This window comes from Nomascus leucogenys, chromosome 12 (genome assembly GCF_006542625.1).
Source record: "Nomascus leucogenys isolate Asia chromosome 12, Asia_NLE_v1, whole genome shotgun sequence".
NCBI lineage: Eukaryota > Metazoa > Chordata > Mammalia > Primates > Hylobatidae > Nomascus > Nomascus leucogenys.
This window is the reverse complement of record NC_044392.1, coordinates 66,567,507-66,584,019: the sequence shown is the minus strand read 5'-3', so window position 1 is coordinate 66,584,019 and position 16,513 is coordinate 66,567,507. Positions and strand designations below refer to the sequence as shown.

Genomic DNA, 16,513 nt, shown 5'->3' with positions numbered 1-16,513 from the left:
CCTTCAGACCAGCAGTTCTCAATCAGGGTGTTTTTTGTCCCCTAAGAAACATTTGGTAATGTTTGCAGACTTTTTTTTTTTCTTTGAGACAAGATCACACTCTGTTACCCAGGCTGGAGTACAGTGGTGCAATCTCAGCTCAGTGGTGCAATTCCCAGGCTCAAGAGATTCTCCAGCCTCAGCCTCCCGAGTAGCTGGAATTACAGGTCCGTGTCACCATACCTGGCTAATTTTTGTATTTTAAGTAGAGACGGAGTTTCATCACATTGCCCAGGCTGGTCTTGAACTCCCAAGCTCAAAGTGATCCGCCTGCCTCAGCCTCCCAAAGTGCTGGGATTATAGGCATGAGCCACTGAGCCCGGTCCTGGAGACATTTTTGATTATCACAACGCAGGGCTGAGGTGCTACTGGCATTAAGTGGGTAGTGGCCAGCGATGTTGCCAAACATCCTACAAGGCACAGGACAGTCCCACAATAATAAAGAATTACCTGGCCCCAAATGTCAAGAGTACTAAGGTTGAGAAACCCCAATGATGCAGTATGTGAACACACAGTAAAGACTGCTATCGTCATTCTGTCACAATGGGAGCACAGAGAAGGTAATTTCGGAATACCTGAGAAGCACAGCCTATGACAATGAATTGAATTGACCCTGAAGCCTGTCATTCCTCTGTACTTAGTTACAGAATCAACTATTCCCTTATTATTCAAGTTAGTTTAAGGTGAGATCTATGCAAAGTGCAGCCAAAGGCTTCTAACTAATCTATTAATCCACAGTACTTATGATAAAGCTGTAAATGAAGCTGTAGCAAGTTCTTGAAGTTTTCTCCCCTAGAAGTTACCATCCCTAGGCACAAGTCTCTAAGGCACTCAGTACATGAAATACAGCTAGGAAAAACAAATAAACAATCTCAACTCTCAGGGTTTCAAAGCTTTTTCCAAAAGTTCATTCCAACAATATCTTTGAGAAGTATTCGAATCCATGTTTAGATTCCGGAAAATAAAAGCAAAAATTCCATAGCTGTCTAACCCTGACAGGTTTAATACTATGTATAGCTCTCTTACACAATACACAATGCTAAATCTCAATGTTCATTAAATTTAAGTATCCACCAATGAAGACTGCTGTGCACTGCAAATTTTTGCACACAGATAAATGTAATCTGCAGTGGTCTTCAATGATAGAATATAGTTACGTGTTGCATGAAGATGTTTTGGTCACCAATGGACTGTTTATATGATGGTGAGTCCAGAAGATTATGATACCATATTGTTACCATGCCTTTTCTATGTTCAGATATACAAATACTTAGCACTGTGTTATAGCTGCCTATGGTACTCAGTACAGTAACATGCTCTACAGGTTTGTTGCCTAGGAACAACAGGTTATACCATATAGCTGTGGTGTGTAGTAGGCTATACTGTCCAGGTGTGAGTAAGTACACTCTGTGATGTTTGCACAATAATGAAATCACCTAATGATGCACTTCGCAGAATGTATCCCCATCAATAAGCAAAGCTTGAATGTACATGACGTAAATGATGTTACAGGTGTTGGTAGCGGCCTCAACAAATAAAGAATTGCAGAACCATGAGCGATGTAAGGGGCTGAAGTGAACATCTTGTCCAACTCCCTCATTTCACAGATGAGGAGTTGCAAGGGAAGACAATTTATCAAAAGTCAACTAGTTAATTAAGGGCAAAATCGAAACTATGGTACAATTCTCTGAACCTTTAGCTCTAAACTGGAGATAACTTTTAATTATCTGTGAGGATTTTTTCCCTTACAAACTGGGGTCTTCCTCTATCTTGCTGGGGGCTTATGACCTGGCAGAAGAGATCAGCTAAGAGAAAGCTGGAGACAGAAGGGAAGTATCCATGTGTGTATGTAGAGGTCCCTGATAATATGCTTAAACAAACTACACGTCTAAGTTGTCTGAATGACTCTATCCTTCCTTAAGTACATACACACACATAGAAAATTCCTAGATAAATGAAATAGCATTGGGCACCACCCAACAGAGTCCTGTATTACCCTTTCTTTGGCTTTGCAGTAGATCAGCTCTTATCTTCCTGACAGCTGGCCAAGAGATGTGCATAAACAATTCCCAGCTCTACAGTGCATATATCATCAACAGCTCTGTAAACCTTCCAAAGGGGTTGAAGCAGCCTGATTAGTACTAGTTTACAAATTGGTCCTCCTTCATGACATCCCCAGAGAATCTCCACAAACCTGTTGGCAAGCCTGCTTGCTTTTTAAGAACTTGGCACAACAAACACATCCCTGCCCTTCAAAAAAAGAAACCAGCATGAGCAAAACAAAAAATCACCTGCTACAGCACTCTGGTACTTTAGTCAGTTAACTAAATGGAGAAAATGAACTAGTATCAACCTGTTGGGACTTAAGTAGGGTTCTAGCAAGGCCACTTTGGGCCCAGGTGTATATTTTTTTAACATAATACTTTATTTAAATGTAGCTTTATTTTCTATCAGCATACATATCATGAAGATATGTATGGTCTCAAACTCCTGGCCTCAAGTAATCTTCCCACCTTGGCCTCCCAAAGCGCTAGAATTAGAGGCATGATCCTAGCACTTTATTTTCTATTAGCATACGTCATGAAGAGGAAATCGATGAAGCAACTTTGATAAATCAAATTTTCAAATTCCATATGATAATTAATAGCATTATGAACAGCCATCAAATGATAAGTAAACAATTAAAACCCTGTGAAACCAACTGCTTTAGAAACAAGTCTTTTTGGCCAGGCGCGGTGGCTCACGCCTGTAATCCCAGCACTTTGGGAGGCCAAGGCGGGTGGATCACAAGGTCAGGAGTTCAAGACCAGACTGGCCAAGATGGTGAAACCCTGTCTCTATTAAAAATACAAAAATTAGCCAGGCGTGGTGGCAAGCACCTGTAATCCCTGCTACTCAGGAGGCTGAGGCAGAGAATTGCTTGACCCCGGGACGCAGAGGTTGCAGTGAGCTGAGATTGTGCCACTGCACTGCAGCCTGGGCGACAGAGCGAGACTCCGTCTCAAAAAAAAAAAAAAAAAAAAGAAAGAAAGAAAGAAAAAGAAACAAGTCTTTTTAATAACAATTCTATGCATCAACACTAATATACTAATATCCACTTTCTGGTTACCAAAAATAAATGATCATTTTTGCATGTATCCACGGTGTAAACATGCACGTTTATAACTCTAGAAAATAATGCTAAAATACAAATATATTTGGAATAGAGCTTATTTTAGCTTGGGCTGCTATAAGAGAATATTATAAACAGGGTGGCTTATAAACAGCAGAAATTCATTTCTCACAGTTCTGGAGGCTGAGAAGTCCAAGATGAAGGTGCCAGCAGATGTGCTGTCTGGTGAGGGTCTGCTTCCTGCTTCACAGATTACCCTCTTGTCACTGTAACCATACATGACAGAAGGGGCAAGGGAGCTCTCGGGGTCTCTCTTATAAGGGGACTAATCCCACTGTTGGAGGTTCTGCCCTTATGACCTAATCACTTACAGAAGGTCCTTCTAATACCATCGCACTGGGGGTTAAAATTTCAACATATGAGTTCAGAGGGAACACATTCAGTGTACGGCATCCTGACACCCCCACCCTGCCCCTCCACTCCATTCCTCCAAACTCATGTCCTTCTCACATGCAAAATACATTCATTACATCTCAGCAGCCTCAAAAGTCTTTTTATTTTATTTTATTTTATTTTTTTGAGACAGAGTTCCACTCTTGTTACCCAGGCTGCAGTGCAATGGCAGGAACTCGGCTCACTGCAACCTCTGCCTCCCAGGTTCAAGAGGTTCTCCTGCCTCAGCCTCCCAAGTAGCTGGGATTACAGGTATGTGCCACCACACCCAGCTAATTTTTGTATTTTTAGTAGAGACAGGGTTTCTCCATGTTGGCCAGGTTGGTCTCGAACTCCTGACCTCAGATGATCCACCCTCCTCAGCCTCCCTAAGTGCTGGGATTACAGGCGTGAGTTACCGCGTCCGGCCTAAAAGTCTTAACTTGTTCCAGCATCAACTCTAAAATTGAAAGTATCATCTAAGTATCATCTATATCAGACTCAAGGTATGATTCATCCTGAAGCAAACTGCTCTTCAGTTGTGTACCTGTGAAACCAAACAAGTTATGCACTTCCAAAATACAATGGTGCGACAGGCACAGTATAGACATTTCCATCCCAAAAAAGGGAAATGGGAAAGATGAAAGGTGACTCCAACTGAGTCTAAAATACAGGCAAATTTCATGAGATATATTTATTTAGTTATTTTTAAAGAGTAGGTCTTAAGGCTGGGCATCCTCCCACCTCAGCCTCCCAAAGGCAACACAGTGAAACCCTGTCTCTACAAAGTATACAAAATTTAGCTGAGCATGGTGATTTCCAGCCTGTAGTCCCAGCCACTGCCACTCGGGAGGCTGAGGCAGGAGGATCACTTGAGCCCAGGAGGTCAAAGCTACAATGAGCCGAGATCATGCCACTGCACTCCAGCCTGGGCAACAGTGTGAGACCCTGTGTCAAAAATAAATAAAGAGAGGGTCTTGCTCTGCCACCCAGGCTGGGGTACAATGATGAGATCATAGCTCACTACAGCCTAGAACTCCTGAGCTCAAGCAATTCTTCTGCCTTAGCCTCCCAAGTAGCTAGGACTACAGTCATGTGCCACTACACTCCATTTTTTTTTTTCCGATAGAGATAGGTCTCACTATGTTATGTTGCCCAGACTGGTCTCAAACTCCTGGCCGCAAGCAATCCTTCCACCTCAGCCTCCCAAAGTGCTGGGATTACAAGTATGAGCTGCTGCGCCTGGCCTAGATATTAAAGCTTGAAAACAATTCTCTTTGGCTCTATGCTCTGTCCTACAGGTCCAATATTGGGCAGGGGGTCCCTCCTCTTCCCAGACACGCTGGGATTGTTTTCTTGCTCTGCAGCCTTGCCAGAAAGGGGGTAGGCCCCCAAGGACCTGGGTGGCCCTTCTCCCATGGCTTTGGGTGATGGTCCCTTCTTTTGAAATTGAGGAGACAGCCTTGGTGATCCCTGAATGGCCTTGTCTTAAAGAAGAGCATACATACGCAATTGAATAGCTCTGTGGTCCTTGAAATCTGAAAGCCTTCCCTCATTGGGTTCAAACTGGCAGTTTTCCTGTTGGAGTGACTGATTGAGTTCTTAGTTTACACCCATGCTAATCTCTTTATCAAATGGTCACTTGGCCACATCCTAATTATTCACATCCTTTTACTGCAGTCTGTGCAATTTAGATAGACTGAGAATTTTCCAAATCTTTAAGTACTGCTTTCTTCTTGCTTAATAATTCTGTCTTTAAGTCATTTCTCTTTTCCCACATTTTACTACCAGCAGTCAGGAGGAACCAAGCTGCAACTTCAACATTTTACTTAGATATTGTTTTAGCTAAATGCACAATTTCATTGCTTGCAAGTTCTACTTTCCAAAGAAAAAACACTAGAACATGAACACAATTCAGCCAAGTTCTCTGCCACTTTATAACAAGGATTGCTTTTTCTCTACTGTCCAATAACAAGTTCCTCATTTCTGCCAGAAACCTCATCATAATGGCCTTTGTGGTCCACATTTTTACGAATATTCTGCCATGGATTACTTAGGTATTCTCTAAGATGGAATTTTTCTCTACAGCCCTCCTCTTTTCTTTCTGAGCCTTCACCAGAATCATCTTTAAGTTTCATTAACAGCTATGTAGGCTTTTTCAAGCATGCACCTCAAAACTCTTTCTGCTTCTACCCATTTTCTTTTGTTCATTTTGCCATGATTAAGCCACTATAAATTATAACATAAAAGTAACAAGGATGATGGTAAACTCTTAAAAATATTATTGTTTTGTGGTTTTTACTAATTGAGAAAGCTTATACAATCTTCATGGATTCTATATTTGTAAATTTGTTTACCTTCTTAAATTTATTTGTAATCCCCAAATCAATACTCATGGTCCCTTGCCAGTCATTTATAGACATTTATAGAGCAGCAAAAATGTGAGTCACCCAGTGTACCCATTCCCAGCTGAGGTCAAACAAGGTGATGCTTTGCCTTTGTGTTCAGTTCTAATACTATAAACAAGTGTCCTTTTCACGGTCTACTTAGTTTTTTTCTACTTAGGTTTTTGCAAGTTTATGCTTTTTTTGGGGGGTACTTTTTCTGTTTAAATGGCCTCCAAGCGCAGTGTCAACAAGCTGTTTAGTGTTCCTAAACACAAGAAGACTTTGATGTGCCTCATGGAGGAAATACGAGTACATGAGACAAGCTTTGTTTGGGCAAGACTTGTAGTGCTACTGGCCATGAATTCAGTGTTAATGAATCAATAATACACATTAAATAAGGTATCTTTAAACAGAAACACACATAAAACAAAGTTATGTATTGATCATTTGATGAAAATGAGTGCTGTGACCAGAAGTTTGCAGAAACCTAACCCTATATGTCCCCCTAGGAGCAATGGTTCACTATTAACTAATTCAGTATTCATGACAACTTTACAGAACATAACTATCACTAATAATGACAACCAACTGCACTGAGATTTCCAGGTAAAAGATCAATAGGGAGAATGTAGTTTATTAAAATGTATCAAAAGAATCATGGACCTGAAACTACTGCTGGGTAAAATTGGCAAGATTTGAATTCATAATAAACTTAATTCCCAATATTTCAGTCTCTTTTTTCCCCACTGTCTGATATTACCTTGTGTTTTTATTTAACTATGTTGTGTTTTATCATTATTGGGAAAGGATGCATGTTTTCTGTAGAAATTTTGAAACTACAAGCGGGAAAATAACGAGAGTAAGATATTGTAAATAAAATCACAGAACTTTTAATCAGAAGGAAAATGAATATGTATTTGGGGGTCTTCATTTTACTCTGATTGACAACTTTACATGTATAAAAGTGAAGTTGTATTAAAGGTAAAATGCCATCATCACATTTTAATATACTTTTTCTTTAAAAAAAAAAAAAGCAAGAAAATATATGTTGTAAATGGAATTTATCCCAACCCTGTAACTGAAATATGCAGTCATTGTTAACAATCTGCTGCAGTGAAAACTGAACTAAGCATATCATTAAAAAGGTTGTTACACAACATGCCTTGAAGAAGCTGGTTTACTGCACTAGCAGCACTTTGCGTTGTATACCTTTAAGTTATCCTTTTTAAAAAATCTCAAGTAACATCCTGAAAAACTTACATTGACTATGTAATATATTTTAATGCAAAACCTCTTAATAGGGAAATCTGAGCAATTCTCAATAGAAAAACCAGAAATAAAATAGCCCAGCAGTCTTTGTGATATTAATAATTAGGTATATAACATTGGTGTAGAATAATGCTTACATTTGCTTCACTAAGTAAATTATACAATGAAAAGTTGGACTCAAGACATCATAAAACAAAAAGATGGAAAATATCGCTAGTTGCCAAAAATCAAATTATCATCTTAATTGTAGCTAGTTTATTTCTTTAACTTCATATGTGCAAATGAGAGATAAACATACTCTATAATCCATTATAAAACTAATATTCCTTATAAGAAAATCAAAATTTATACTATACAAACACAATTCCTTTAAATGGAAAATATGTATGTGTGTGTATGCATGTACACACGCACAAACATATGTATACAGAAACATATGTATGTACATACATACACATACATATAATCTCCCAAATCCTTCAATAATTCTTTTTCACAGCCTAAAGACAGAAGTATACTCCCTCTAACTCTGTATATCAACAGAGACAACTTCCTTCTATTCTTGTGAGACTTCATGCTGTAATACACAGAGCAGGTGGCATGTAATTTGCTGTTTTTTATTTGAAATCCAAACGAACCTTTAACCATATAAGATTTAGTATGCAAAGATGGTCTAACGAATAATATAATCACCAATGCTGTGAAAAACAGAAAAATCTTCGGAGTGGGTTCAATGGACTTTTATCGGTAATTGGGCAACTTCAGAATACTCAGGACCCATTTTGATCAAACTGCTTCTTTCCTTTTCTCATTTCTGAAACAACAGTTGTCTTTTGGTTGGCATGTTTGACATGGTTGACTTGGTTGGCCAGTCACTTTAGGCCAGGCCAGCCCAGTTGGAAAGGCAACAAGGCATATTTACAGTTTCCGCCTAAACTCTGGAAGCGGGTACACAGTCAGTTTCCACTTCATGGCAGGGAAGAGATAATTAATATTCAAAGTCAATGTGGTTAAACAAACAAGAAAAGAAACAAAAAACTGCTGGGTAACATGAAAAAAAAGTACCTTGGTAACATTATACTATATCAGAAACAAATAGAATTACACTCTAGTAAAGTATATGTCAGGAAAGCGGGGTTTTTCGCAAGACTAGACAAAAACAGGCTGAAAAAAGGCTGAGTCTGATGGTGGTGGTATTTAAACAGTGACATGGCAGTATTGGTTCTTGTTTTGGTTTTGATTGTCTTAAGTTGTTGAGGCATTAGGTATAGAAGATAATTCGACCCAGAGAAAGAGGCATTTAACAAACAGCCTTTAAAACACGTTGACATCCCTCAGAGCGGAGGTTTTCCTTTGCTACTAAAGAGTGAACTGGAAATAAACATCCCCTATGACATAAATATGTATGATACTGATCACAGTAGTATTAGTTACAGTGAAAAACCAGCTACAACCTAACTATCCAATGGAACAATGATTAAGTAAATTATGTCAATCTAAAAAAATGAGGGGTTACCAGCAGAGTGAAGGTATGAGTACTGACCCATCAGCATGGATGTAGGTCATAATGCCAGGTGTTAGTAACATTTGCATGTTGGCAGGGGCTAGGGGGTGCAGTGTGCATTTGTAGAAGACGGGGAGGCATCTGGGGGCAGGCAATCTGCCTGAAGGCTTCAAATTCATTTTAACAACTGGTACAGCAATGCCAGTACCTGCTGGCTACATGCCATCCCTGGTCATTGGCATGGCAGCCGCTAACAGCACCAAGCTATTCCTCCATGCCAGGCACTGCAGAGCATACCTCACAACAGCTCTGAGGTGGGCATTATTATTGTTCTTCTACAGATGACAAAAAAGACTTAGGAGGTTAAATGACTTTCCCAAGTTCATTCTGTTTGCAATGACAGTGCTGTGATTCAATCCTGAGCCTACTTGCCAACAAAGCTTGGCAACATTTTGCTATTCCACATTGCCTCCCAATACTCTACGATTATATGATACAACATTAAAGGGGAAGGTCAAGATAATAAACTGCAAACAAATTAAGATTAGACTTGGCTGTATGGTGAACTTTTTTCTTTCTTTTAAAATTTTCAAATGTCCTATAATATGATTATACTGCTTTTATAATGAAACACAGGTTGGTAAGAAAAACTATCATGAGGAAATATTTTATTTTTTTGAGAAAGGGTATTGCTCTGTCACCCAGCCTGGAGTGCAGTGATGTGATCATAGCTACTGCAGCCTCAACCTCCCAGACCCAAGAGATGCTCCTACCTCAGTCTCCCAAGTAGCTGGGACCACAGGTGTGTGACACCATGCCCAGCTAATTTTGTGAGGAGGGAATTTATAATAGCAAACATGCTTAAACACTGGAAAGAGTTACTGAAGCAAAGTTACACATTTTAAAATGCATTTTTCTCTCCCTAAATAGGATGCTTTTCATCTAAAATGGTTCAATTACTGTTCTGATTGAATAAACAGTTACCTATTATAGCGCTTTCTAGCACCAAGAGTCTAAAATATAGTCAATCCTATATCAAAAAAATTTAATTAACCATCTAAAAATTATAAAGAGCCAAGACATTCATTCATTTATTCAATTATTATTTGCTGCCTGCCTACTACATGTTAGGCATTTGGCTAGATTCTGGGGAACCCAGTTAGTCAAGAACCTTGCCTTCATGGAATTTACACTGTAGTTCTAAGATGGCAATTCCTTGTTGGCCTAAAGGTATTTGCTGCCTCTCTGGGACCAACATCAATGTATTGAAGGGCAGAAACCTCTGGCTCCATGCCCAGGAGATGTAGTCAAAGTTCATACCTCATGGGGAAGAGAGGTTAGGCTAATCCATTTCAGAGCTTGAACATGGGTTCACTCCCACTTGGGCCAAGAACAGCAGTCAAATAAAGAACCTTGAGAAAGTACCATGACTCCTGGGAGATACCCTGACCCTAGGGTAGTTTCTATATCATCTGCTGGTATGTCATTATTTCTTTAGGTCCCTAGGGGAAAATGAGACAGACATAAATGATTGAGAAGACACAATCATTCAGCAATCTCTAGGAGTTAGTTGGTCTTGAATCTTACTGCTAAGGAACGGAACCTACTTTTTAACCAAGTCATACCTTTGAGAATACAACTCTAAAACTTCACCAATGTCACAGTATAGGTTGTGGTTCCAGAACACATGTTACCATCATCATCACCAGTGTGAACACTACAAAGCATTTTGGTAGGTCTGACCTGAGAGCCTCCTTCTTACCTAAAAATAATCTGCTTAGGCCTCAAAATGCTGTATAAATATTTGCTGGGAAAGTACAATGAAGATTTTCATTTCAGGAATATAAAAAAGCATTTTGTACTCATACTAAATAGAAAGACTTTTTAAAGAGATACTACCTTCCCACAAATAAATATCCATACAAATGAACACAAACACACAGCACTATAGACTCTTTCTTCATCTTCCTTTATTGTTCTGCCCCTCAGTCAGGTCAAACCAACCTCCTTGGAACCAGGTCCCTTCTCATACTTTTTTCAGTTGCTAATTAGATGCTAAGGCCAGGCACGGTGGCTCACACCTGTAATCCTAGCACTTTGGGAGGCCGAGGTGGGAAGACAGTTTGAGCCCAGGCGCTTGATACCAGCCTGGGCAGCATGGTGAAACCCTGTCTATTCAAAATACAAAAATTACCCAGGCATGGAGGTATGTGCCTGTAATGCCAGCCACTTGTTAGGCTGAGGTGGGAGGATGGCTTGAGCCTGGGAGGGAGAGGTTGCAATGAGCTGTGTTTGTGCCACTGCTCTCCAGCCTGAGTGACAGAGCCAGACCCTGCTCAAAAAAAAAGTAGACATTAAAAAGTGTGCTGAGGGCCGTGTGCAGTGGCTCCCGCCTGTAATCCCAGCACTTTTGGAGGGAGGTGGATCACTCGAGCCCAGGAGCTCAGTACAAGCCTAGGCAACATGCGGAAACCCTGTCTCTACAAAAAATACAAAAAATTACCTGGGCATGGTGGTGTGTGCCTGCAGTCCCAGCTACTTGGGAGGCTGAAGTGGGAGGATGGCTTGAGCCTGGGAGGTGGAGGCTGCAGTGAGCCAAGATGACGCCACTGCACTCCAGCCTGGGTGACAGAGTGAGACCCCGTCTCAAAAAACAACAACAACAACAAAAACATGTGCTGAGTGTGACAGTCTGGTGAAAATTTAAGATGGCTAGATCTTTTACATCAACTGTTACACGCCATCATGTCTAGAAAAGGGAGAATCTACATTCTCAATATGTTACTTAGTCAAATGCTCCAATGCGTGTTATTGATCTCACCTTCGATATAGCTTGGACTGTCCAAAAGTCATAATTACCAGTGGTACATGAAAGGTAGTCAAGACTAGAATGACCTGGAGAGAGAAAAAAGCATTCTGTAAATAAAAAAGATATTCCAATCACATGCTGATATGTGTTCGAGATTAAGCCAACACCTAAAAGACTTTGGATATCCCTACTGTGTAGTACTCCCCAAAGTCTAGAAGGATCTAGTTACTAGGGCTGAGAATGATGAGAAAGTCCTCAGCTCATTTTGTTGGGATGATCCCCATTGCCTCTATTGAAGCAGTGAGGCTGACTACTCAAATACACATTAAAATAAAAGAAGGCTTTAACTATTTTGTATCCAAATTATTGTAAGATGCTCTCAGGCAAGAACCCTCTCCCTTTTCTCCTTACAGAGTCTAGAACAGCGTGGGTGTTCTCACAGACGTCACTGTGTCATGTATGTCTGTCTTTTTCTTCTCCTTGCCGTTGGTTCTTCATGAAATTCATTTTTTCAGTACTTTATCTACCAAAAACTATGCATGAGGAAATGATTCTGGATGGATTACTACAAGAGTCTAGGGAGTCTCAGAAAGCCATATGAGAAATCTTGGAGATGGCTGGGCACGGTGGCTCACGCCTGTAATCACAGCACTTTGGGAGGCTGAGGCGGGCGGATTACTTGAGGTCAGGAGTTTGAGACCAGCCTGGCTAACGTGGTGAAACCCCATCTGTACTTAAAATACAAAAATTAGCCGGGCATGGTGGCCCTTGCCTATAGTCCCAGCTTCTTGGGAGGCTGAGGCATGAGAATTGCTTGAACCTGGGAGGTAGACGTTGCTGTGAGCCAAGATTGTACCACTGCTCTCCAGCCTGGGTGACAGAGCGAGACTCTGTCTCAAAAAAAAAAAAAAAAAAAAAAAAATCTTGGAGATACCAACTATCTAAGATAAATGGGTAAATCATGGAAATTACGGTACAACTCAAATTTTAGAAAAAACTGAGCTATGCTTAAAGAAATTCTACTAAAAGTTTAAAAATTAATCAAAATAAGAAATTTACAATTTGCTTTTCAGCACCAAGATTTTATTTCTTTAGGCTTCTAATATAACTATCATGTGCTTCAATGCTATGACACATGCATTATGGAATACCAGGAGGCAGGAGATGTTGCCCCTGCTCTTGTTCAAGCAGGATAATAAGACAGCCAGGCAACAAGTCCTGATTTAAGACCAGAGGCCAGTGTATCCTCAGCATGCCCTCCTAGTGGGAGCCCAGCTGTATATCAGGAGGGATAAGGAGCTGACTCATCCTCCTTCCATTCTCCCAATCCTGGAAGTACCTCCTTTGTGGTAGGGGCAGGGATCAAAAGATGAACAAACATGAGCCCATGGGCACCACAGTCCCTCAACACAACTGTGGGAAAGGACACAGGAACAATACAATTTGGAGGAAAAGTGCCAGGATGTTTTTAATGGACATTTTCTGTTTCTATATAGGGGTTTCCCCAAGTATTGTGAGCTTCCCTCCTCAGTACAGAGCACTTTCACCTTTCTTCTTGCTCATCTTGATGCTAAGCAGCCACCAAGGACTGAAAAGGTGTCCATCTTCCCACTGTGGAAGAAGGTGGTCAGAAGATGTTCCCGGCCAGGCGCAGTGGCTCATGCCTGTCATCCCAGCACTTTGGGAGGCTGAGGTGCGTGGATCACCTGAGGTCAGGAGTTCAAGACTAGCCTGGCCAACATGGTGAAACCCCATCTCCACTAAAAATACAAACAATCAGCTGTGCATGGTGGTGGGTGCCTGTAATCCCAGCTCCTCAGGAGGCTGAGGCAGGAGAATCGCTTGAACCCAGGAGGTGGAGGTTGCAGTGAGCCAAGATCATGCCATTGCACTCCAACTTGGGCAACAAGAGCGAAACTCCGTCCCTACCCCTCCCCCCCGCAAAAAAGATGTTCCCAATTCTAAAGCAAAACCAACACAACTACAACTTCCTGAAAGTCTGTCTTGCAAACATGCATTTTCTGTGATTGAGGCTAAAGACAGTTTCAGGAAGAAATGATATTAGGTGCTTAACCCCCCCCCAAAATCTGTTATCATCTTGCTGGGCTGAAATAACAGACTCAAAATATGACTTACCCCAGTGCTATCTCCAACCCAGGACAAGGATACTGAGCCTCTGAGATCATCAAACACATGCTATAAGGGGAAAAAAAATTAATTTAGAAATGACAGGTACACTCCTTCAATCTTTGGCTTCTTTAAACATCTGAACTTTATTACTGTTCAGAGTAATTAAGTTCATAAATATAAAGCGGATATGGATTCCCAGTACAAAATTTGGGAGAGATGGGATTTAACTACTTAATGTGAATCACAAATAACTTGGAAATTTAAATTCTCTCTAACACAAAGTAAGCCAGGCAGATGAGTTTTCTTTACTGCACCAGATGGGGAGATGGGAGATGGGATAATCTAATTGCTTTCTCCAACAGAACTAAATATAAAGGTATAGCAAAGTATTTTTAGGATGCTTTAAAACAAGAGATCATAGCCCACACTGGCAGGCATAATTGTAACCAAATCGGCATAATTTAAATTTTTCTGGGCATCCTTTACAGTATAGCTGAAAAGTTCGTAACTGGATTCCTTTTACTTCTAGTCTAGCTCACTCAAAATGACAAGGGGCAGAAGCAAGAAGCAAATGCCTTTGTTTCACCTTTTTATTTAATAACAATAGTAATAATGATAATAATAAAACAACCTTACCAGAGTTGCAGTGAGAGTAAGGAGGTAAAAAAGGGAAAGCTGGTATATTGTATCCAAAATATAGTAAGCATGTTAAAATATAGTTATAATAATCATTGTAGGTGGTTTTGGGTTTTGTTTTTCAAATACTTCCTTTCTCTATTTATACAATAATATATATTCATTAAAGAAGATGTAAACAACTGTAAGAAGGTATAAAAAAGATAAGTCACTCATAATCCTACCACATGGAGATATTCAAGGTTAATATTATACATATTAATACAATCTTCTGTTCTCTATAATTTTTGTAACTGATAAAAAAATAAAAATTCCAAAGAGGTAATAACTGCATTTGGTAAAAATTTCAAACCATATAGAAATTACATACTATATACAGTCTATATAGCAAAAAGTGAAGATCCTTCTCTTTTCCAGGCCACATGCTCACCACCCAAGCCCCATTTCTTAGACAGTTTAATAGTTCAGTATATATTTCTAATAAATGTGGATGATTACGCTTTTTTCTTAAGACATATAATCTTACTAAGATTTTAAAATCTTAAACATGCCTTGCCCTGTCAGATATGAGAAGCTCCTTGGAAGCTGGGGAATGTAACTTTATACTTGTTGGTACTCCCTGTGCCTACCACAGGAATACTTTGCACGCTCAATAAGCATTTGTTGAAAATGATTACACATCCTTCCCAAACCACAAACTCAACCTCAAAATAGAACATGTCTATAAATGGTTGGGATGCCAGCTACTTGGTCACTCAAGCCACCAATCCCAACATAGAAATCTAAAGAAACAGAACTCAAAACATGAACTGTTTTGTTTATCTTCGAATTTTCTCTTGTAGTCTTGAATGGGCTTCCGAATTCACTTATGTGATTTCCCCTCTGGACCGTAAGTACCTTTGATGCCAAAAGAATCTCTTACACAATTTCTGTAAGTTAGTACAATCAGTGCCTCACGCAGGTCTTGCTCGGTAAATAATGGTTAACTCTCAAATGCTCGGCAGAGCTTCTCACAGCCTCTGCAGGACAGAAGGGCTATTCAGACATGCAGGCTTGCCAGGCATCTGAGAAAAAGTAGGGCTGCCAGAGCTTCTGAAACCAGAAGCTTAAAAGCTGACATAGCAGTGTGTCTTATATGATATTTCACACATAGCAAAACCACACATTCTCTTGAGTGAGGATAGTGCCTGAAATGACATCAATGAGGTCCTTCAGGAAAAACAGGAACATCCAGAGCTACCACAAGCACCAGGCAGATTACAAGGGCTAAGATCACAGTCATCTAAACATAGGTTATCTTTCCAAGGAAGGTCCTTGTAATAACTGACTAAGAGAAAAGAAAAAGTCCATCAGTTATGGCACTGGAATTCGTGGTTGTCTTCATCAGGCTGTAAGATATCAGTCTTGAGCCAATCAGGACTGCAACTTTTACTTTTCAGGCAATGCTCTACACAGCTGACCCAGTCAATGCAGACTGGCATTACCCACATTTTCCTATTACTCAACTACAGAATGAGGAGGATTATCACGTGTCACTGGCAACTCTCAGCTTCACTGAAACAACTGAAATGGTAATGGACCTCATTCATCGTCCAAAGAGCTCCTTTGGAAATGTAGGCCAGATTCACCAGCAAAACTGTGGTTTTCTGCTACCCTTAAGCTGTCCCTCCCACCCACTCCAAATAAGCAATGAAGATTTGCTTTTGAAAATGGGCAAACTCACTGAAAAACTCATCTACCTATAGCAAATGCAATTAATTTTTTAATATTTCAGTCTCTAACATTCTTATACTGGTGAAAGTTAAAAAAGAAAAATGAAATGAGATGTTACAGCAGGCCCAAAGGTTAAGCAGAAAGAAAAGGTCATATGGAAAGCAGATAAATCCAGGAGAGCTAGGGACCCAAGAGTACAGATTCAATCCTGCCCATTCAATGGGAGAAAAAAAAATATGGATGTCCAGGAAAGGGTGGACAACCTGGTCATGGTTAGAAGACAGAATTCACAAGTCAGCACAAAGCCATTGATCCTAATCCAGAATCATTTCTAATATTTAAGACAACGTACATGTCATTCTACACTGCAGTGGCATTTTAGATCTTTCAAAATATGTATTATAGCACTTTTAATTGTAGCCACAAGAACCTTGCCTGTCCTCCCCACCAGACCTGAGGTCCATCTGGTAAAGGAATCAAGC

General features: G+C 40.1%; 1 protein-coding gene across 2 annotated transcripts in view; it reads right to left on the bottom strand.

Moving 5' to 3' along the window:
• The window catches only part of SORT1 (sortilin 1), an 87,701-nt gene that overhangs the window by 45,591 nt on the left and 25,597 nt on the right, over positions 1-16,513 (bottom strand). For both annotated transcript variants that reach the window (XM_012500469.2, XM_030824905.1), the window contains exons 2-3: positions 13,689-13,748; positions 11,565-11,638 (exon numbers count right to left, since the gene is read on the bottom strand). In XM_012500469.2, the coding sequence (XP_012355923.2) occupies positions 11,565-11,638; positions 13,689-13,748 (134 nt within the window). The remainder of the gene's footprint in view (positions 1-11,564; positions 11,639-13,688; positions 13,749-16,513) is intronic.